Raw genomic sequence first — 23,600 nt, forward strand, 5'->3', positions numbered from 1 at the left:
TTGTCAACACTGCCAATCCACACACCACATGGCATTGCTTGAAAGGTGTAAAAGAAGGGACATCGTCCACTCCTCAGGGCCATGCAAGCAACTGGCAACAAGTTCCTCGGATAGAATGAGAGCTAGCTGGTCCACATGGGTAAAGTGCATAAACAAGAGGGAGGGAGGGAGGAAGGGTGTGTGTGAGAGAGAGAGAGAGATCACCAGACATCTTAAGCATACACAATGGAAAACAAATGTGTGGTATTCTGGAATTTAAAGCAAAACATCCCTAAAACAATCTACCACATCAGATAATTTTGGTTAAGATCAGAATGCCCGCTTTCAGCAGAAAACGGATTTGTGGGCTGGCTCGTGTATTCTACACGTCTGGCAAGCAGGCAGTGTAAAACTCGAAATGAGAGTTCTTGTTCAGAAAGAGGTTACCTTGGGCAGAGGCCTCCTTCTCAGTCCCTCAGCCCCAAACTGCTTAACACTAGCACATCATATTAGCTGTAAATGGTATTGACATTGTCCTTAGAAAGGAGGATTTCTCCACTGGAACTTGTTCAGACCAGGTCGCCGCCTAATTTCCATAAAGGTGTGCTGAGAAAAAGGTTAGAGGCCCTTCATCCTCTGCCACACCCCAGAGGAAACCAAACTCCCTCCCTTCCACCAGGGATGATAGGCACATGCTGTGCCTGTGTCAGAAGGAGAGAGCAGACAGCCGAGGTGCTCCAGACCTGCTCTGTGACCCTGGGCAAGTTACTTTACCTCTCTGAGCCTGTCTCTTCATCTTAACTGGGATGATCATAACTACCTGGAAAGGGTATCAGACAGTCTCACCAGCACTCAGGTTCAGAAGGGGTCAGCACAGCCTAACAGTAGAACTCTGGTCTCCCAGTATTCCTCTTCCCCCTGGGAAATCTCTCACCTGCTCCTACAGAGAATGTGCCCATTAGCCCTGCACCAGGCTGAGGCCAAGCTTGAACATTCAAACACAATTGCCCTAAAGAGCCAGTCATAGCAAGAGGATGGTACCCACAGGCCTTCCTCACTTTTCTCTCCAAGAGGCCCCCAAGTGCACTAGAATCCCCAGAAAGGGAGGCCACAGCGGTAGGGGCAGACCGAGCTTGTGCTTAGGACACCAGCAATGCAGGCAAGCCCAAGGAATCATGGGGAAAGTAAGCACTTTTTTGAACTTCTTTATGCTAATTTCACAATTTTGATTTTTTTTTTTTTAATGTTATGTAGGTGGTGGGGTAGGTGCCATAATCTTAATATTTAGGGCACTAAATGACCACAAGAGGTGGGCCTCCCCAAGGACCTGGCTCCTGGTTTCTCCAGCATGGCTAGATTTTTTTATTGTAGTTATCGACCTCTCAAGCAGCCACGACGTGTGGAAGAGAAACATGTAGTAGCGGGGGTAGGGGATGTGTGTGGAGAGGAGGCTTGTTAGAAACACGGATTCCTTGAGGAGGAGTCGACAAATTCATGACTCTCCCTAAGCCTCACTTCCCTTGTTTGCATGATGAAGGTAATAATACAACCAAAGTCTTAGGACCATTAGGAAAAGTCATGGGATATTTAATGTAAAGCTGTTATCGCAGTGCCTGGCTCATAGCAAGAGCTCAGAGGTCAGTTTCTGCAGCTGTTGTGGAGTCGTTATAGTACCTCTCCTTGGAATGTTTCCGAGATCAAGGTTGCCCTAAACATTCGCATTCATCCGCAACTTATTGCTTCAGTTCTGTGAAGCCACACCACCCAACATCGCTCAGAGTTCACATTTTACCATAAGGCTTCATCCCTTTCAGATGCATTAGTGGACTTGTCTTTCTGTCTGTCTACATCTGCCTATTTCGCAGATATCCCCAGTCTGGGAAAGATGGCTGGGGAGAGGTACCAGTTTTGCACTTGGCTGGAAATGGCCCCATAAGGCTGCCCAGTTGGCAGAGGCTCCCCTTGTGCAGTCTAAATGGGAATTCAGCAGGAATCGAAAGAAGTCTACTCTGCCTTCAGACCAAGAAGGTGGCCTCAGCAAGGATCACTCCTCATGCTTCCCCAAAAGGGCTGGATTCCTCTTATCTGGAACTTTCTTGACACCTGGAAGCAGGTTTCAAAGTGGGCAGAGCCCAAATCACCATTGCTTATGTGTTGACACCACGGGAAGAAAAGAGAAAGGGAGAGCTAGGGGTGCCTTGTCCCTGGAACCCCATGACCAGAGGCTTGAGACCACCACCTCTTCCAGCCTCAACAGAGGGAGAAATGGCGGTCGGCACCTGCCCTCCCTCTTGGCAGGGGTTTATGCCCTGCACCTGAATTGCCACAGCAGGCAGGTTAAGGTTTAGATCAAAGCATTTTGCCAAATCCTCCTTGTCTGGACCCGCCCTCTTGTCCCCCAAGAAAAGTTCTCAGGGATTCCCATGATTCCTTTCACCAGCCGGGCAGGGAGGCAGCACTGTGCTGGGAAGAGTAAGGCTCTGAGTTGTCTATGGATCTGCTTCACTGAGGTCTGCCTCTTGCTGGCTGGGCCTTCTTGAGCAAGTTGTTGCTTAACCCCTCGGAGCCTATTTCATCTATAAAATAAGGGAGACGAGAGGATTAAATGAGATAATGTACTTCAGTAACACAGAACACGTGTAAATTGTAACTGCTACTATTATACTATCTGTTTTCCTTTCCCAAGCCTGTGGAGGGATTGCTACAGAAAAGCCTGCCAGAAGTCAGGTCAACACTAAAGCTGAATAACCCTACAACGTCCTTGACCGCCAGCTTCTATGTGTATTCTTTACTTTTTTTTTTTTTTTTTTTAAATTTTAGCGTGGTTTGAAGAAGGGTCCACTCTTACACATAGTGGCAGCCTGGCCTAGGGAGAACACAGTCTGCAGAAATCGTGGCAAGTTTTTACCAAGAGTGCCCTGCTTCAGAGGCTGCAGGACAGTCGTTTTGGCTTCTTGGGCAGGAGCATTTGCAGGGCTGAACCTGTGTAGCAAATGCACATTTGGAAACCACTGCAGGTTCTAATGTGAGCCAATTATTATGACTTCCCAGGCTCAGCTGGTTCGAGGTGGAGTTGTCCAACCAATGTCTCTCTTGCTTCCTCCCTGCTTACCTGTCCCGTATCCTCCCCCTTAACTGTCACTGTGCAGCAGTTCAAGGTGTTCTTAGGCCCAGTCCCCGTGGCGTTTGAGCCCACACTCTCCAGATGGCAGAGTAAAGTGGAATAGTGAAATTCTGCTCCCCGTTGGGCTGAACCTGTGCGCTCTCCTTGACATGCACAGGAACCTTGAACTCAGAGAAAGCTCACACCCCCACTCCATGTTTTCATGCCCTTCTACACTGGCATTTCGAAAACTAATCTTCTGGATTCAGAACCCCCAAAGAGAGCTTTTCCACGTCTTCCTGATTGTTCCGTGTTTAAATGAAGGCCAAGAGCACTGGTTCTCAAACTTGAGCAAGCATCAGAATCATCTGGGGGTACTTGTTAAAACACAGATGGCCGTACCCCACCCCACTCAAGTTTTTCACTGAGTCAGTCTTAGATGGGGACAGCAAATTTACATGTCTAACAAGTTCACAGGGTATGCTGCTGCTGCAGCTGATCTGGAGACCACACAGAAAACTGCTGGCCTAGAAAAAAGTTTCCTAGTGGTCTTTGAGGGTACCAGCCTTTATAAATTTGCACACCACCCTAAGATGGGAGCTCGTTAAAAAAAGCCCCAACAGCAGAAGCTGTCTAGAGGTGGCCCCAGGATGATCATACTCGGAACGTTAAGGGAAGGACACATTCTCCGGAACTGTTCATCTCTGCAGCTTTTCATCTTGTCTCTAGTGAAACTAAAATTAGTAATATGCCTGGTTGATATCTTTAAATTCTGTCATGAACTTAACAATTTACTTGTGATCCTTAATGGAAGCAAGCCCTGACAGTTTTTTCTACTGAACAGAGTGGAGTTTGGTTTTTGTTGTTTTACTGTGTCGTGGGACCGGGTAAGGGAGGACTCCAAGACCTCTGCTCCTGCCTGCCCAAGTGGCTTTGCCCTTCCAAAGACAACAGCTCCAGCCTTCATTTGGAGTTAGGGGAGGAGGATGCAGGAGAGGATTAGAGGAGGCAACGGGGCTTGGGCGCCTGTTTGTTCTTGTTGGCAATGCCCAGCCCAGCCTCCTGACAGTGAATCAGCCCATCCGAGGCTTGGCAGTCAGTGGTGAGCAAGGGTTGCCATGGAGATGGGTGAGGCCCAGAGCCCACAGGTCTGGGTGGCCTGACTTGTTTTTAACTATTGAAGCCTGCGTGAGCATAAATTCTCTTATCTCCACTTCTGAGGCTTTCTTAAAGCGTGTCTGGTATTTTGGGGCCCAGAAAAGGCTGGTAGGGGAAACTTGCATCCTTGGTATTCAGTCTTGCTGGGCACCATGGGCAAAAGAGGTCCTCAAAGTCCAGTACATTAAAAAAAAGAAAAAAAACCAGGGCTAATATATATATACCTATATATATATATATATATATATATATATATATATATCCCTGAAGGGAGGAAATAAAGAGGCAAAACCCCCTCCTTCTCTGTGATCTGCTCCTTTAATAACTCCTTCCTGCAGAACTCATTTGCCCTTGGAAGCAGTCTGTGCTCCAAGGAAGGACAGAGGCCTCCAGTCTTAGCCAACAGTCTCCCTCTAACCTTCCTTCCCCGCTTTTCTTTGGCTGTTCCCATCTGATCCTAGCGGAGCTCCAGGAAGCAGTGTATGGGTGTGAAGAAGATAAATTTATCCATCTCCCCCACCACACAGCACTTACACTGACTCTCACTGAAACCAGAAAACAGAACCCCAGTGTCCTAAATTGCCTTGCTCCTGCCCAGCCACCTTCTCAGATCATAGGAGGACACACACTGACGTTTGCCAAGTGCCATGAATTGGCCCACTGTCGTCTTCTGTCTTTCTCAAGGGTCATTATTGTCATTTTCACTTTTTCCCTACAGAATCTGGCTAGCTATAGCATGTCACGATTTTCAGAGTGTTTTATATGCATCACCTTATTTAATCCTCACCTTTAGCCTAGGTCAAAGGCAGAACAGGTATCTTTTTACAAATGAGATCACTAAGGTTCAAAGAAGCTAAGGAAAATGTTTAATGTCATGAAGCTCCTAGGTGGCAATACCAGAATTAGACCCAAGTCCATGCTCTTCCACTAGTCCAGTCCTTCTCAACAGAGATGTGAAGCAGAATCAAGGCAGGTACATGTTTAGAATCCCCCCAGGTGATTCTGACATCCACCTCATGTAGACCAGGCTCTGGGCGGCATAAGCATGCAAGTGACAGGTGGCAGAGCCAGGGTCTCCTGCTCCTTGCTCACCATTCTTTCTATTAGGCCATCTGCCTCTTACTGAAAACTTTTGCAGCATCTGTTTGACCACAGGCTCACCAAAGTCACCAGACAGTCATTGCTTTTCCAAGAGGACAAAGGGACATAGGAATGAAAACATTCCTTCCTTCCCCTACCCCATCCTGTCACCACTGCCAGTCTCCAGCCCCTCCCAAAGTGGTGGATGTGACCACAAGTATAAGGCTAGCCCCAAAGAGAAACCACTGTGGAGAATGATGTGCTCTCTACTTCCTGGGCTTTCTGAGACAGCTGGATAGAGAACGTGTAATGAGTATTTTGTCCTTTTAAAAAAAAAAAAATTATTACTAGTCAGGTCATATTACAGAAGAAAGAAGGGACTTGGAGGAAAGGACCACCCATGACAGGAATTTTCTTCAAAGTGGGATTTGTCCCCCAGGCCAACATGGTCGTTTCCACCTGAGCGGCAGGATACGGTGCATCACGCACACACTGAAACCTTAGCAGCCAGTTGCTCTTTTTCCTCTTGTTACTTCCTCGTCTTTCTTCAAGCTAATTTAAGTGTTTCCGTCAGTAGGGTGACCTGCACATAAGTAACTCCTCAGGTTCTAACTGGAACCAGTTTTGCAAACTTGGCATGGAGTCCAGAGCAGCCAGGTGCCCCTAAGTGGCATTAATTACTCTTTGATTTTGTTTTCAGTCCTCCTTTGGAATTGGAGATATTTCCTTTAACTCCAGGTGTGTTTTAGTGTAAGATTTCTGGGCCTGTAGCAAGACCGGGTATGACTCACTGGAATTCTCATCTTTGCGTGGGTGCCTTTAGTGCCTTGTGCTTAGAGTGGTGAGAGAGGTGAGCAGGAAACTATTCACTGGGGGCCTCAGCTTGGAGCTGTGCTGGGTTTTTGTGTCTCTTGAAGATGGCATAAACTCCAGGCGACAGGATTACCTGTGTGCTCATTAAAAATCGGAGTGTCTAACTGGACTCCTTTTGGGAGTGAGGACTGGAGTGTGTGAACTTTTTATAAACTCTCATTTTAAAAAAGACTTTATGTGGACTTACCCCTACATCTCATTGTGACATTCATCACATGCCCTCATGGGTCTTTCTCAGTATTTTCTCTGGGCGAGCAATTTTTCCTTGTAGTTTCTGACTTTTGTTGTGGTATATTAGAAGATGAATCTGGAAGAAATGCCAGCTTGGAATGGAGGTCTCCTCCAAGGGGAGAAGACCAGGAGAGGAAATTCTGGTAGGTTTCAGAAATTCTGTCATTGAAGTAATCGTTCAATTATGGAATGATTATATACCGTTTTATTCAAAGTATGGATGGAGCAGGGGAGCTACTAAAATGACTAAGAAGTAGCCCTGCCCTCAAGGAGCATAAGCTCTAGTGCGACGAGCACACACGTGAGAGGAATGGAGGATGTGAGGATGCTGGAGAGAAGAACAGGTGTGGAGCTCACGGGATTGCATTTCCTGAGGAGGGGACCAAAGAAATGTTGATGGGAAGCCACCGGCCTAGGTAGACAGAATGGCATTCGAAGAAGAAGGACTTGCATAAGCAGAGGTGGGAATGCACAAGACTTATTTGAGAGACTTTGATTCCATCCATAGAGCAGGTGAGGAGGAGGCAGGGTTCGATGCTGTCATGCTGCTGGCAGATCAAAAAACGTAAGATGGAGCAAAAGTCTTAAACATTGGCCACCAACCTAAGCTGTCTACAGCCTTCCTCAGGTTGAAGGAAGAAAGGATTTGTTTTCTATTTGGTTTTTTTTTAGGATGGACAGACTTGCTCTTATGTGTTGGCAAAAGATGCAGCAGTGGCAGAGACGGCGTACAGAGGCAGGAAAGAGGCGGATTAATGGAGCAGGTTCTTGAAGGAGACAGGAAACTTAGAAAGAGAGGCCCCATCTTCTTTATATAGATGTATATACACTTTGAGTTTTAGAATACTTTCAGATCTACAGAAAAGTTGCAGAGATAATATAGAGTTCCTTTGTAGCCCTACCAGTTTCTCCTGTCATTAATATGTTATATTTCTATGCTACATTTGTCACAACTAAGAAATCGACATTGATACAGTACTGCTAACTAAACTAGACTTACTCAGATTTTCCACTGGTTTTTCCGGTAATGTCCTCTTTTCTGTCTCAGGATCCCATCCATGATACCACATGACAGTTGTCATGTCGCCTTCATCTCTGGTCTATGCCAGTTTCTGTCTTGCCTTGTTTTTCATGACCTTGACCATTTTGAGAAGTTCTGGTCAAGTATTTTGTAGAACATCCTCAATTTAGGTTTGTGTCATGTTTTTCTCATGGCCCATCTTTCTGAAAGGAAAAATGAGTTCTTTGAAGAAATAAAAAAATTTTCCAATAAAACATTGAGGTGAGAGTTGGAGGGAGAGTTGTCTTTCTTTCCCTGTACTATCAAATGGGTGAGACCATTTCTGCCCCAAAGGCAAAGGAGCTTTTCTCAGCAGGACCAGAATGTTTCCCTTTGGCTGTAATTGGAAATGAGAGGTGACCTTGGGCAGAGCCTGGGGCTGGGAGTAGGGGCACTGGACTTTTTACCTCTGTCCCCACCAGGCCAGTTGGTGATCTTGGGTAGGTTTGCTGTCCTCTTTCAAGGGCTCTGTGAGCAGGGAATTGTCTGAGCATCCACTCAAACCTGCTCAGATCTACGATGATGGGCAAGAGTGAGGCAGCAGCCGTAACAACTGTGTGGCCAACATTCCTGCCACATATCAGTTATTAACCTGGAAGGAAACCATCAACTTCTTGGCCTGTCAGACCCTATTTTCTTATTCTGTGGAGTCCCTTAATCATTGACTGGATGGCCTTTTTTCAAGGTCAAAGCTCTCTTTGGTTCTTGCTGGTCCCTTCTCATTTGGTTTCTCCTAGTATTCAAGTAGCTGGGGGCAAAAGCCAGGTAGGAGCTAGGGAGCCCCTCCGTGCCACACCAGAAAGTGAGCTCTCCCGGGAAATACTCTGAACTCCTTAGGTAGTGTGCTGCCTGCACAACAGTAGAAGCTATTACTAGATTGCACCAGTTACACTCACTTCAGTGGCCCTGTGACCCCCAGCCATCGTGACCCAGCCAACTGGAGCAATTTCTCCAATAGCATTACAGAAAATGGGCAGCTAATGGTTTACACAGCCTCTCCTCAGGCCATTTAACTCTGTAATCCAATCAAAAAGGCAGCAGGCTCATTCCTCTGCGATTTTGGTGAACCAAGTGTTCCCAGTCCAGCCCCAGACCTCCCTTCCCACTGGATTTCTTGAACTTCCCCCTCTCTGTAGTGAGGCTTTAGGCGTGAGACTGAGATCTGTTACTGCTTTTTTCCATTTCTCCAGAGCTGGCTGTTTTTCTTCTTCCTTACTCCAGGCAAGTGTTCTGGCTTTGACAACCAAGCAGCTTGCCGTGAGATTCAGGAGCTGGGGGTCCAGACCTGCGGGACCCCCAGCTCCTGAATCTGGTCTTGTTCTTGGCCAGGGTGAGGCCTGAAGTCTTTCTCATCCTGATTCCAGTTCTCCAGCACCGTGTCCTTCTTGCCACCTGGGCATGGAGACCAGATAAATGACTAACTTTGACAGATTGGCTTAGGACCCTTGAAATTATAACATTGAAGAGGTTTGACCATTGCAGGTTTTATTGGAAAGCTCTGTCGTGAGCATGGTGTCACTCCCAGACACCCAGCTCTTGCTCATGAGAGGCTTCTGTGCAGGCTGTAGCTCTCTTTCCTCTTTTGTAGCTTAGTTCTTTTGGACGGGATTGTTTTTTTTTCTTTCCATGGGGATTTGTGTAAGAATTTTCCTAGCAGAGGAAGGAGTCGGTGAGTAACTTTATCAACAGGGAGAGAAGATGACTTGAGGATAATTCTTTGATAAGCACAAGCCTAGAGCAGAAAGGACAATAAAGGATACGGCCTCTCTCAGGTCCCAGGTGCCCTGAGCGGTAGCACCACCAAGATGAGGGTGAGAAGGGAAGACTGAGGAAAAGGCTGGCGGCTAAGTGGTAATCAAAACTTAGAACTACCAAGTGTATGTGAGGCTCTAGCTTACAGAGTTCTTGGGTTGACACTTTCATGTCCACAAGGAGGCCAGCGGCTTCAGTGTTCCATTTTCCAGCGATCTGATTGGGCTGCCATATATTGGGGTGGGGGAGAGGAGAAAAGCATCACCTCCTTTTAACTTTCCAGGACCGTAGGGGAGCTAGGCCAGGGCCTGCCCACCACAGAGTCAAGACCCGTCTAGTACTTGGTGAGTGCTCGTTCCGTCTGCAGCATATGGGGATGTCCCACTGGGCCCCACCGTGCCTCTGCTCTAATGGCAGTGCTCCTGAGTCGAACTAGAGTGTCCAGACTGGGGAAGGGGGGAAAAACTCATACTCTCCCCCACAGAGCCATGTCTGCTGTCTTCGGATTAGCCCAGAACGCCCTAACTCACCTGCGTGTCTTTTGTTAATGAGATGCCACATCTGCTTGAACCCCAAGCTCTCAGCTTTGTTTTAACTCTAAAATTTCTGCTCCTTCAAGCCAGGCCTCCATGAGTTTTTCTTTGTTTGTTTTTATTGTTGTTGTTTTGTTCGTTTGTTTTGTGCATGGTCCAGCCTTGGGGCATGTGGCATTGGTGGTTCTCACTGATGTTTTGTGTTGCCTTTCTAAGATAAGGACTGAGAGGTTTGGGAAGGCGCGGAGTGACCGACTGTCCAAGGGCGGGGAGTGCAGTCCTGGCGACCCGAGTGCCGATTGTTTATTCTCACGATAACTTCTAATACTTGTAGTACTTCTAATATAATCTCCTTTATTTTTAGCCATACTTAAAAGGCGAGGAAGGGCCGCATCTCACCATTCCCATTTTACAGGTGGGAAAACTGAAGCAGTAGAACTCTAAGCCAGGAATCCCAGGCCCTCGCTGTGGAAGTTACACCCAGGCAGCACACGCCGCTGCAGCGCGGGCACAGTTTTGGCTCGACCGCAGGCGGAGGTCTTGGGTCGCCCTTCACACCGTTGTCATTTCCCTTCCACCCAGCACATCCAAACCCACTGCCAAGTCATGGGGAACAGGAAAGAGAGGCCGGTCCACACCACGGGCTGTCCCAGCTCCCGGGGCAGAGAACCAAGCTTCCTGAAGAGCAGGGCTCTGACATATAGGGAGCCTCTGTTGTGAAGAGAGTGGGCCAGCAAAACCCGGTGCACGGGCATTGGCCTGGAGCCCACGCCCTCGTGCGTCCAGCTGGCCACCACACTGCAGCCTGAGTCACTCCCCAGCAGGCCCTGGTACGAGCGTGAGAGACGGAGCTCAGCTGGTGCTGCTGGTGCTGCTGGTGCAGGAGGGCGTGGCTGGAGGCCACCTCCATGGGCATCTAGTTAAACAATGCCAGGCCAGGCTTTGGCACATCAGTTCTGTGCCTTCTTGGGGAAGTCTGCCCTCTAGGAGCCGGTATATCAACCTGCCCACCTATGAAATGGGACCTTCACAAGACTGTGAGATTACGTGGAGGTTTTTGTCTGATGTTTATTAGAATCACCTGTAAGGAAGCATGCATGCTCCTAAAACCTGGAATTGGACAGGTCACCTTCTAAGATTTCCCCGTGTGAAAAGGTAAAGGACCAAAAATGGACAACCTAGGGGAGACCCTGCTATGTCATTCGCTGAACAGTGTGGTCTGATAAGGAATCACAGCTGCCTCATTGATAAATGGGTGTGCCCTTTGAACAGCGTTTTTGTTTTATTATTGTATGGTATATACACATAGTGCATAAAACATGAGCTGTTTAAAGAATAGCTATGAAGAGATAACTACATCACTACCACCCAAGTCAAAAGCTAGAATATTGCCAGTGCCCCTGAAGTGTTCTTTTCTTATCAGAAATACTTCCCGCCAGCTACAGGTCACCTCTAACTTCACTTTATGATAATCACTTCCTTTTACTCCCTTTGTCATTTATATATACCCCTAACCGGTAATATTTAACTACATGGAATCATTATACGTGTTCTTGTGGTTCTTGCTTCTTCTGTTGAGCATCTGTGAGATGCACTCACAGTACTGTGTGTTGCTGCGTCAGTTCATTTTCACTGCTGTATAGTACTCTGTTGTCCATACAGTAGCCATGCTGTAAGTGTTTATTTCCAACTTACTAATATGTTTAGCAAATGGATTGATCTCCCCCCACTTGTATCCCCATACTACCTGCTGCTACTACCGGTGCGTGATGAGGGGCAGAGACCAAGGGTGGTCTCATCTTTGGCACTTGGACACCAAGTTTTCCCTGGCAGCCGGGATTAGCACCAACATCCTGTATTTCTTGCAGCTTGCCGGGATTGCAGTCCTTGCCATTGGACTATGGCTCCGATTCGACTCTCAGACCAAGAGCATTTTCGAGCAAGAAAACAATCATTCCAGCTTCTACACAGGTAAGGGTGGGTAGACTTGGTACTTCCCCCAGCTGTGTTGACCCAGAGCCTTAGCCTTGGGAAAGACTTGTGCTCTGGCCACGTGGCCAGTCCTGGCCAGTCTGTCCCTTTGGAACCTTGCTTTTGTGTAGTTATGCCCGTGAATTTGCATTTGACTGATGTGGTTTCTTTTTTAATGCTAAGTCTGGCACTTTGACCATTCTCAGATGTAAAGTTGGCTCTCCGAAAGTTGTTGCCACTCTTGAGGGTTTAAAGAACCTCCATTCTCATCCCTGATCCTCTGTCTTCATTTCGTGTCATCTTAAACTTCATCATCTGCCTAATTCAAGAAACTTTGCCAGGATTGTTTCGTTTTATATGTTTGTTTTCTAAAGTGCTTTTGCTTTAGGGCAAAGGTTTCCAATTTAAGCATAAATTGACTTAGCAGGATTCTTTGTACCCGCCTGCTCCTTGGCATTTTTTCTAGTGTCATTCTGCCACTTTTTACCACTGTGTCACTGTGTAAACTCTCTAAAAGGAGGAGGAGCACTGAGGCCTGTCAAGCACAATTCCCCAGTTTCTAAATTAATGCACAGAATCCGTGGCCTGGTTTGGAGATAGGAAACATCTCATTTGCGAGAAGCAAAAGCAGCCCCCTATTTTTAGGATGGTTGCTCTCATGTCATCAAGCTCAAAGTGCAAGTTTGGTCACTTCCTTCCCGCCCACCAAAGAAGTTATTTAAAAAAAAAAAAAAGATGAAGAAAACATCTGAAGAGACTTATCTCCCAGGCCTTCAGGAAGAGCGCAGTGGCTGCCAGCATGCGGACCCCTTCCCGCCTCCTGGAGGCCAGCTGTGAACAGACTGGCATAGCCTCTTGGTTACATGGCAGCCAGGCTATGTGGAGAGTTTCCATGCTATTATTATTCTTTTGTGATTGGTAGCTGGAGTTTGTTAGGGCGTGCCTCCCTATTGTGAGAAAGAAAGTGAGGGAAAGAAAAGCACAATGTATGTTTAAAAAAAAAACTACACACAGAGTTTTTAGGGAGCTGGTCTCATGGTGCCCTGACTTGTTTTAGCAACAGCGTGTTTTCTGTGAGTCTGCGGCAGGCCCGGAATGCTGCCCTGTGGAGCTGGAGCAGTGGGGGCGGGGTGTTGAGGGGAGGCCACGAGCACTCTGCATCACGTCATGTCTTGTCATGTTCTGTCACACCAGGGAGCTGGGCACCCTCTTCGGGGACAGCAGATCTGCTGTGGGAATGTGGGAATAATTGGCATCCTTTTCAGGTGGGTCGTCCTAAGGCGAGCCCCCAGCATATCCCACTCTCCCCACACAGTCATCTCCCATTGTTCTCTACAGAGAGCCTGGCTTCATGCTCCGGCCACTCCCAACGACCCGTTTCTATTTATTGTTATCTAGGACTCTGGCTAATTCCGTGTGTTTTTAGATGTGGGGGGTAAAGATCTCATTGGTGAGTGGATGGAATTGGGAGGAAGACATACATACATCTTGAATCCCTTTGTATGTCATTCACTGTCTCACACATGTCATATAATATAACCCCGGTAACTCTTCAGGGTATTTGGAATGATTCCCATCTCATCAATAAAGAAACCAAGGGCTAGAGAGGTTAAATAACCTGCCCAACCCCGTACCCCTCAAGAGGCAGGGCTAGGATCTAAACCCAGGCCTGGGAAAGCTGCTGTTTGTATTACCTGTGCTAGATTGCAGGTAGAGCTCTTCATGCAGTAATAGAAAATACCTCCACTGACTGGATGTTCCCTATGGGCGGGGGTGGGGCAGGGCTCTTTTGGCCTTTGACTTCGCCCAAATTATAGTCAGGAGAGAGAAGCCCCAAGCACTGGTGGTCCTTGCCAGCAGATGACAGGTGGGAAAGTCATGCAGAGTGTCAGGAGAGTAGTGAGCACAGGGTCAGGGAGCCAGGGCCTATCTCTGGGGACCTCAACAGGGTTCAGATCCCCCGGGTCATTGCAGGGCCACTCCCCGTCCCCCAATGGCCAGTGGTCCTACCTGAAGTGACCAGGACAAGGATTTGCAGGTACAATCCTGATGAGATGAGACACAGCAATTTCTAGTTGGGGGCCAGAGACCACGGCCCCCTTAGCTCTAACAGAGGAAGTGGACCCCCCCTGCCTGGGAAAGCTCTCAGCTTTGAAGACTTCATTCTGCTTGCAGAAGCCCAAGGAACAGACGGTGATACAAGTGACACTAGAACACCAGTCAGCTGCGTGGGCATGGGTCTGGCTGGGCCCTGCACTTCACCGAGTGCTTTGGGAAACTGAATAATTATTGTCCACGGGCAAAGGGCCAAGGAGGCTTTACTCTCTGTGCCCCCTTTCCCCCTCGGACTGTGACACCCGCCTTGGTATCGACCCATCATCCCTCTTCCAGCTGAGTGCCAGCTCCACCCCGCTCTATTCCCGACATCGGAGAGTGACCATCCTTTGCACAGGGTCACTAAACATCTGTAGGGCAACCTACAGGCCAGCTAACCATGCAGCTGTGACCCATCAGGAAACCCGAAGGACCGAGGGTGCCTTCTCCAGCAGGACTGCAGGTTTCAAAGTAGAGAATGCATAACCAGATGGAGAAGCAAGTGAAAAAGAAACTCTCCAGCATTCAAAACAGTCCGTAGTGAATCCAGAACAGCTGACAGACAGCCTTATATGGGCCTTCTCTGCAGTTCAGGCCCTGGGAGATTGAGCCCGTCAGCAATATCCATAATCCCAGGCTGCAAACGTGTTGGGGAACTTCATTTTCTTGGTCTCAGGCCAGCAGCTCTTCTTAATTCCTTAGTGTCCTCCCAAAACCATAGCTACTGAGTGAGGTAATCTGGGGGGCTCCAGCCAGAGGCCGTGAACACACCTCCTCCTGAGGACCATTCCCCTTTCATGACATGGTGCCTGATGATTTCCAGAACACATGGCATTGCCCCTAGGAACCCTGTTCCAGCTTGTGTCCTGGGGCAGCTCGTTTTGTCGCTCTGTGTCTTGTGTTCCCCCTTTTCTTCCTGAAACTGGCAGAGTGTACACACCCACACCTCTCCGAGGCAGGGAACTCCATGCTTGACAAATGTGGTGCTCATTAATGAGAACAGCCGGCAATGGGATGGAGAGGAACCAAGAGAGTGCCACTGGGAGCAAAGTTAGAGTTCCCGGGAACCCTGATTGAGTTAACTAGAGATAATAAGCTGTTCTAGGCAAGTGGAGGCCAGAAGCCCTGCCAGATTTTGTTCTGCACACAAACAGGTATGGTGAGTGCTGTCTGCAAGATGGGGTTGGGTTGATGACAGGAGGCTGATGTGTCCTCTCTCTAGCCAAAGCCGAAAGCTCTGATAAACAGGTGAAAAAAAAAATGCCCCATTTCTGCTGTAAAGGCCACCCTGGCATCTGTCACTGCTACACCAAGGGCTTTTTTTTAACTAGGCCTATAATTATAATGTCAGCCTGAAAAAAGCGGAATACACAGCCCTTAAGTAAATTAATACACTAATCCTAGAGAAGGCCCTGTGACGAATAACTTTTTCCATGAGTCAGACAGAAAGCCAACATTCACTTGTTTTATAAAGGGGAACGCTTTGTCATCTCTCATGGCCGGCCTTTGCTAACAATCTCGAGATGGAGGCTGGAAGGAACTTTGCAAGGGGAATCCCTGGATGGCCCTTTTAAGAAGCAGCCCCGAGCCCTGCAGTGGTCCCGTGGCTTCCAAGGGGGCTGCTTGTGGACGAGCCACCCTATACCTGCTGCTAAAATCCACATAAACAGCTGCCAGGGAAGGGTAAAGCTAAGATACCCCAGATCTGCAGCTGTCTGAGCAAGATTTAAAACCAACAAGACCCTTTGTCCTAAAGTCTTCATCTGTTGACCCCAGGAATGAATATTTAATATTAACCAAGGCCCATTAGGAAGATGTTTCTCCTCCTCTCTCTCTCTCTCTCTCTCTCTCTCTCTCCTCTCTCTCTCTCTCTCTCTCTCTCTCTCTCTCTCTCTCCCCATGAAATGCTTTTTCCTGTTGCAGCTCCCTATTCCTGCTAACTCAACTCCCTGACTTCTGCCAGTGTCTCTGGGCTTACGAACTGAGATCTGGGCTTAGAGAAAACACGTCTGTCTGTTCATTCCCACTCGACTTGATTTCGTGTGCTCATAAATCCCTTTTATCTCTTACTACCCCCTATTTATTCAGCTCCTGCTATGGAGCGCAAAGAAGTGACTCATCCTTCGTTGTCTTGTCCCAATGAGATGGGGAGAAACTGGGGCCCTGTCACTGCCTTAGCTTGCTAGTGTCCCCATGTCAGGGCCCCTCCTCCCACAATGCCTAGGTCTGGGGCTCCACTGCCTCTCTAGGACCAGCCTGTGGCCCCACAGTATTGGACTGCCTGGGAGGATAGAACTTGACTCGAGGACAAACTGCATTTGTCCCCTTGCCCAGTCTGGGCCAGGCGTGCACAGGAACAATACCCATATTCATACAACATAGAGGTTTGCCAGTAAACCCACGTGACTTGACATCACGACAGATGTAGGGGAAGAGAGGGAGAGGCACAAATGCTTCCTTGTGTCCTCTCTGCTCGGCGCTGCCCGTGAGCCTCAGCTGCAGGCAAACTACACGATGTGTCGCCTGCAAAGCCTCGGCCCCGTACTAGGGGTACGGATGTGGGACAGTGAAGTCACTGTGACACCTGCCAAGGGTTCTCACTGCAGTATCCTGTTGTGTATTGTGCAGAAGCGTCACAGACTCTCACTTTCAGCTTCTACTTTAAGGAAGTTGCCCTGGACCCTTAGCAGGAAGGGATCAGCAAGTATAGAAAGACTTACTACTGTGATTATTAATAATTGTCACTCATCCTTTGTATTCTCAAGATTAACAGTAGCTAGCACTTCGACACGTTCGAAATACATACCGCTTAATCCTCACAACGATCCCATGGTAGACATTATTACCATCCCCATTTTGCAGATAGAAAAGTGTCGCACAGAGATTAAGAGGCCTTGCCAGGGTCACAGTGCTGGCTTTCAAACCCAGGTGTTCTGGGCTTCAGAGTGGGTGCTCTCAGCATATGACAGCAGCCCCCTGGGGTTGGGTAGAAGGTGCCTGCAAGGCAGGGAGGCTCGGGACTTCTCTGCCAGTTTTTCCATGGTGCCTGCCTATTGGGGGAGTCAAGTAAGGGCACAGTCCCTCCAGAAAATAACAGTAAGATGGGCCCCTCTGGGCATTCCCTAGGGGTTATGGAGTGACTAGGGCCGGGGCACCCCCCACTGCATTGCCTGTACCAGGAATGTGCATTGTGTTGGGCATAGACAGGAGTTGTAGAAGTCACTGCCCTTCTCACCATTCCCTCTAAAATTGAGAGCTTAGAAACAGTGTCACTCACCTTCCTTTTAGCAAGAAGATCCTTTTCTCCCTTAAGCTGGAGTAACCGAATTGCAACTATAAGATCTCTTTAGTCGTTAATAAAGGATTTTTTGAAATTTTCTAGCAACCAACGTCTCGTTTGACTGATAAGGAAGTTGAGGCCTAGAGAGGGAATGTGTCTTACCCAGGGTGACACAGCAGTTAGTAGCAGAGTTGAGACCAAATCAAGGGTCTCCTGACCCCAAATCTATATTCTTTGCAGTAGAGCAAGCTACTCAAACCTTTGCCAACATGTGCCCTTGGGTGTTACCTACTGTGCATGCCTCACTGCCGTCTGCATCAGGGCGGGAGGCATCCCCTCCCCCTCCAGGAAGCAGGCAGAGCTGGCCGCCTGAGTGTACACTGCCCTGTCCTGCTGAAAAAGCATCCTCTTCTGTCAGGTAGAGGCCAGCAGGAGGCTGATCAGAGTGCCAGGAAGTTAGTCTGAGTTTGGAGGGTCTATTTTAATTTGCGTGATTGGATTCATCTAGCTGGAAATAGCTGACAAACTAGACCAGTTTGTGCCATGAGTAGAATCTGGGGGTTCCCAAGGATATTCTTTGTCCCTGTTAAAGGGTAATGGGCACCTTCCAGGAAGGCTGAGGGTAAGGTAGGAGTGAGGACTTGATGGGATGGGGTCCCAGAAGAGAGACATGGTGGGAAGGAGACTTAAGGGCAGAGATGGAGGAGGCTATTTTTTAAGGATAAGGTACTTCTTCCCTGAGATGGGGACAGTGAGGATGGGGTACAGCACAGTCATGTAGAGGGAAAAAGGAAATTGCGGGAACTATCTGGGCCTCCACAGTGATGTCTCCATGTCTTGACCTCTTTCCTCTCCCTTCAGGAGTTTATATTCTGATTGGAGCCGGCGCCCTCATGATGCTCGTGGGTTTCCTGGGCTGCTGTGGGGCTGTGCAAGAGTCCCAGTGCATGCTGGGATTGGTGAGTATCCCTCTGTGTTTCCCACAGCCACTCTGACTCAAAGGCTCCCTGCCCCCAAAATCCCATAGAACAGATGGGGTGGCATGGGGTAAAGAGGGTACCTCAAGGGCTAGCCTCCCCAGTGTTCCTCCGCCCCAGGCCCTGCCCCAGCCTCCTACCACGCAGCATCTTGTCCTCTTCCCCTGTGGCCATGCTTTCCTCCTCTTCCTCTCTGGAGCCTGTCTATCTATCACTTTCCTTTGGTGACTAAATGTCAGCACTTTGTTTGAGGACCATGTTTACTTTCCCCACCCCACACGCCCCCACCTGAATCCACAGATACCCTTGCCTTTTCTTGTTTCAGAATTCGTTAAAATTTTTCTCAAATTCCAGAGTGTATTTACTTTATTTTTCCAAATCTCTGTGGTTTTATGAGTGAGCAATGGTATTTTATCACTGGTAGACTCCTAACTCATTAATACCTTAGAAATTCTGGGGTCAGCTGTATCCCGTTCTTTCCTCCTGAGTAGGAACCTTTTTCTACTACAGCTTTCACTCCTCAGCTAGGCTTGACACTCACAGTTCTGTAAACTATTTCCCTGCCCCTTCCAGGCTGTTCATTGGTGTCTCCAGGTGTCCAATCCCCAGAGAGTTGTCATTCTTCTCGTCATTGTTGTTCTCCAGAATACCCTTTGCCTTTTCTGGTTGGCTAGGATTGCTCCTAACCCCGCCTCCTTTTTGCCTTCTAGTTCTTTGCCTTCCTCCTGGTGATATTTGCTCTTGAAATAGCTGCAGCCATCTGGGGATATTCCCACAAAGATGAGGTAGGTTTTTCCTCTAAGATCTCTTGGGACCTGCAGTGATATGGGTTTGGGAGTTTGGGGATGGGAGGTGATGCAGGTAGAAGGGTATCCTGGCAGGCCACTTTGGTCATGCCTCTTATTTTACCGTGTTCCCACATGCCCCTTAGAACATGAGCCACCCCCTCACCACCCGCCCGGGCAGGAAATGGGAGCGTTTATACTACCCTGTGCAGTATCGTGCCGACCACTGCTTCCAGCTCCTTGAATAGTGCTGGCACATAGTAGATGTTCAGGAAATAGTCATTGGGTCTGTGTATCTCTGTGTGTATCTCACACTTCAGCAGCCCTTCCCCCCAACTCCTCTGGAAAGACAGCTTAGGAAAACATAGCTTTCTGTGGTGTGGACACCATTGCTCCTTTACCTAGTCTATAACTGTTTGCCACCATGAACTGGCTGCTATGCAGGGTCTAGAGATGCACGAGCTGTGGTTCCCACTTTAAGAACCTTTGCCACCTAATGCGGCAGAAAGACATGTGTTTGATAGGTGTTATAGAATTCACTTATATCCAAAAGTTTCACGGGATTCGAAAGAGTAGGGTGGGGAAGGGAAATCTCTTGGCTTCGTGGAGGAGAGGGCGCTGACCTAAACCTTGAATGAGAGATAAGGCTTCAGGAGGAAAGTCGGTGGGAGACAGGGTACTTCCAGCCAAAAAAGGATCTGAGCACAGCTGGGCTTGGGTTTCTGTGGGGAGCCACCAAAGAGTTATGGACCAGGATGAGCTGTGTTTGAGGAAGGGCTGTCTTGTCATATATAGCAGGAGAGAGAGAAGAAAGACACTAGATAGAGGAACCCTGTTTTGTCTTGTTCTGTTTTTAAAATGGTTTAATTCAGATAAAAGAAGCTGCAGTTGTAGAAATAGGAAGGGATAATTATGAAAGATGCTGAAGAAGAAGTGCTGGATGTCGATCAGTTAATTGATGTTGTAGGGGAGGGGGGACCAAAGGACAGGCATCCGTTAAATTAGAATGCACCCAGTTATAGGAGAATGATAATACGTCCTTTCTATTACAAAAAATAGCTAATACTCATTCCAGATTTACTCTGTACCAGATACTGTGTTAAGGGCTTAACATGCAATGTCACGTTGAAATCCTTACAGTAACCTCTGAGGTAGGGATTATTATAATCTCCGTCCTAAATATACAGAAAGAGATGTGAAGAGAGGTTTGGTTAATTGACCAAAAGTCACACAGTCTCTAAGTGAAGAACAGAAGATGGAAGCCTGAGGAACTGGCCAGATCAGGAGTAGGACCTGTTTTTATTCTTTAGATCGGGAAATTCCGTTTTGTCCATAGATAGAAGGGAAGGAGCCAACTGGGGCTGAAGGGACCAGCCATAAGTACAAGAGAAGGCAGAATGGCAGGAGCTGTTCCCAGAGGATGCGAGAGGGGAGGGAGGGGCCCTAGAGATGCCAAGAAAGAGGCAGTCTGCTAGGTAACGTTTTTCCGAGTATGGAAATCTGTCGGCTGCTCACGAACAAGGTGGAACAGGTGACATCTGTTCATGAAAACGTTTGTTCATTTGTCCCTCATCTGTCCATTGTAGGTGATTAAAGAACTCCAGGAATTTTACAAGGACACCTACTTAAAGCTGAAATCCAAGGACGAGCCCCAACGGGAAACGCTGAAAGCCATCCACTACGCGGTATGTCGTCTTTGCAAAGACTCCAACCCTTTTTCTGACCCGTCTTCAGAATGTTTGCGCACATGGGGTACTTGTTTACCAGACCAAGTACATCTCTATTTTAATCATTTTTTTTTTTTTTTAGTTTGTTTCTCTTACCTCCATCCCTGCCTTTCTCTCTGCAGTTGAACTGCTGTGGTATTGCTGGGGGAGTAGAACAATTCATCTCAGACATCTGCCCCGAAAAGGATATACTCTCGAGCATCTCAGTGAAGGTAAACTTTAAGAGCAGGGCTCTTGTGCCCCTGCCCACTTGCTCTGGGCAAATCCCACGAGGGTAGAAGTGAAATGTGTCCTCTCGATCCAGGAGGCTAGACATCCAAACACTTCATAAATACTTATTCCACCTGTGAGAATCCCAGAGTGGCCATCTCATTTCTCCCCTGCCCTGGGGCTTCTGTGTCCTCAAAGGCAACAAACCAAAGGCCACACCAGGGAAATAGCAAAGTGTTCCAGCTGCCTGCAGTGATTTGGCACCTAGAACCGCCCATTGCTGCCCCATGATCAGCCTCCCCCAGTACTCAAGCCATCAAAGACAGGTGTGCTTTGAGTCCTGGACTCTTGCTTTTTAGACTTATAAATGGCTCAAGCTAGAGCTAATGTCCAAACTTCAGAATAAGAAATAGACCCAAAGCAGAGACTTGCCCCTCTTTCTTCCGATTTCTTGCCCAAATTTTAGAGACCCACTACCTATATTTCTTGGTCCTCCTTTCCATCTACCAGCCAAGACACCTGAACATTCCTATCCCCACCCTTTCTCTGGGACCATCAGTGGTCTGGGTGTGAAACGGGTACCATGGGAGGGAGGAGGTGTACCCGGAGGAGGGGAGCAGGGATCACGTGTGACTGGGGTCTTGGTTTTTCCCCCTAAGCCCTGCCCTGAGGCCATCAAAGAAGTCTTCCACAACAAATTTCACATCATTGGCGCGGTGGGCATCGGGATTGCTGTGGTGATGGTGAGTGTCCCATACTCCAGGAGGGAATGGTCCTCATAGTGATTGACATTAAGTGCATGCTCTGGCCAAACACTATGTTAAGTGCCACACATTTATCAACCAATTGAGTCTTTGCCATACCTATGAGGTGGGAACTATTAGCATTCCCATTTTAGAGACTAGGGAATGGAGAGACAGAAAGGTTGAGTAAGTTGATCAAAGTCTCTGAGCTCATGAGTGAAGCATTTGGGATTTGAACTCAGTGTGTCTCCAAAATCCATTCTCTTAATTATTAAGGTTCACAGGTAAATGTAAGGTGATAACCATTTCTGCTGGTCTTCAAACCATGCATAGGTTAGGACCGTACAAGGATATAAATCATCCAAACCTGTTCGTTATCTCATTATCCTGGGATAATTTTCAGAACATGTTTTCATCAAGCACCTGCTCTTTTCCCTCAGACAGTAGTTCAGTAAAAGCTACAGGGATGGGAACTATTTCACCTCCCCCTATAGTCTGAAAGGCAGCAAGGGGTGGACACCCATCAGGAAGCCTGAAAGCTCTCTTACTAATCAGCCCCAGAAACCATCAAGGGTCAACAAGATTCCCTGGGATCTCTTCCTTTCTCCCCAGGAGGAAGTGATGAGAACCCTTTAGGGGAACCCTTGCAAAACTACCCCAAAAGAGAGAATTGCTTCCTTTCTCAGTGGTTATGTGTACCTCTCATCTGCATCTAGAAAGGCTTGAAGTAGCTTTCAGTAGAAGACATTAACAGTACCTTTTAAAATAGAATGTAAAACACACAAATACACAGAGGTGGAAACAAAAGTACCAACCTGTGTGGATTATTGGAATATCTGGAATTTGAACATTCAGTTAGCTCTGAGCTTGTTTCCCCCTTCAAGTTCTCCAGGGCAGGTGCTTGTGCAGTTTGCACCAGCAAGTGGCTGCAGACTCTCAGAATCCCACCAGTCAGTGATCCTCCCCATTATTTAGCCTACATCTCTCCTGCTTTGACATGTAACTTTGGCCTCGTGGCCACCATTCTCCTGATCCTTTGTCTTGGCCTGAATGACTCATGTCTTTTCCTTCGCAAAACCACCCTGTTCCACCTGTTCTTCCACCCTGTCTTCCAGATATTTGGCATGATCTTCAGTATGATCCTGTGCTGTGCTATCCGCAGGAACCGAGAGATGGTCTAGAGTCAGCTTGTACTCCTGAGCAGGAAAGTTTACCCCTGAAGATTGTTAGTTATTTTCTTGGGGTTTTATTTTTGTTTTTTTGGTTTTTTATCATTTTTTTTTTTTTTTGCCACTAACTTTAGTATTCATTCTGCATTTCTAAACACATACAAAAGTTATTCTGTGTTTATCTTTTTAATGCTTTATTCAATATTGATATTTGTAGTTGAGAGATTGGGGGATTGGGTTTGCTTTGGTTTATAAATTTTGGTTATTTGTTTTTGCTTATTATGTTAAGCAGAAATCCTGCAATGAAAGGTACTATATTTGCTAGACTCTAGACAAACGATATTGTACAGAAAGAGAATTTTTTTTTGTCTTTAAATAGATAAAATATGTCTATCAAATTTAATCAGATTGTAACTTATGTTGAAGACAATTTGATACATAATAAAAGATTATGACAATATCCTGGACCGGTTTTTGTTTTTGCCTCCTTTATTTTTTTTAGAGCTCATTTCTCAGATGTCTTTCAACTGCTGTTTACATTAACTGCATTTCCATGAGAAGTAGGTTGGAAGGTTGATGTTCCTACTTTCCTAAGGAAGAAATCGAGGCATGGAGAGAGAGAGGGATTTTGACCCAATGTCACACCATTGTTAATAGAGTGAACACTCGAACCTAAGCCAAGACTCTTTCTTGCAGCAGTGTGTCGTATCTTGGGGATGCAACAGTAAATGTGAGTCCCTGATGGCAGGGACTTTGCTTTATTCGCTGCTGTACACCCAGCACCTAGAACCTAGTGTCTGGTGCATAGTAGCAGCTCAGTATTTGTTATCAATATTTGTTGATTGATAAATGAGTACATACCCATTAGGGTTTAA

At 47.4% G+C, this 23,600-nt stretch overlaps 1 protein-coding gene across 1 annotated transcript in view; it reads left to right on the top strand.

The window, feature by feature from the left end:
* The window catches only part of CD9 (CD9 molecule), a 32,102-nt gene extending 8,910 nt beyond the window's left edge, over nt 1-23,192 (top strand). Inside the window, exons 2-8 of the mRNA XM_039874116.1 lie at nt 11,638-11,740; nt 17,976-18,073; nt 18,802-18,876; nt 20,463-20,561; nt 20,726-20,815; nt 21,473-21,556; nt 22,672-23,192. Of these exons, the coding sequence (XP_039730050.1) occupies nt 11,638-11,740; nt 17,976-18,073; nt 18,802-18,876; nt 20,463-20,561; nt 20,726-20,815; nt 21,473-21,556; nt 22,672-22,737 (615 nt within the window). The 3' untranslated portion in view covers nt 22,738-23,192. The remainder of the gene's footprint in view (nt 1-11,637; nt 11,741-17,975; nt 18,074-18,801; nt 18,877-20,462; nt 20,562-20,725; nt 20,816-21,472; nt 21,557-22,671) is intronic.
* Nucleotides 23,193-23,600: the final 408 nt, after the last annotated feature.

The sequence above is a fragment of the Pteropus medius genome, unplaced genomic scaffold, assembly GCF_902729225.1.
Source record: "Pteropus medius unplaced genomic scaffold, Ma_sr-lr_union100, whole genome shotgun sequence".
In the NCBI taxonomy this organism is placed as follows: domain Eukaryota; kingdom Metazoa; phylum Chordata; class Mammalia; order Chiroptera; family Pteropodidae; genus Pteropus; species Pteropus medius.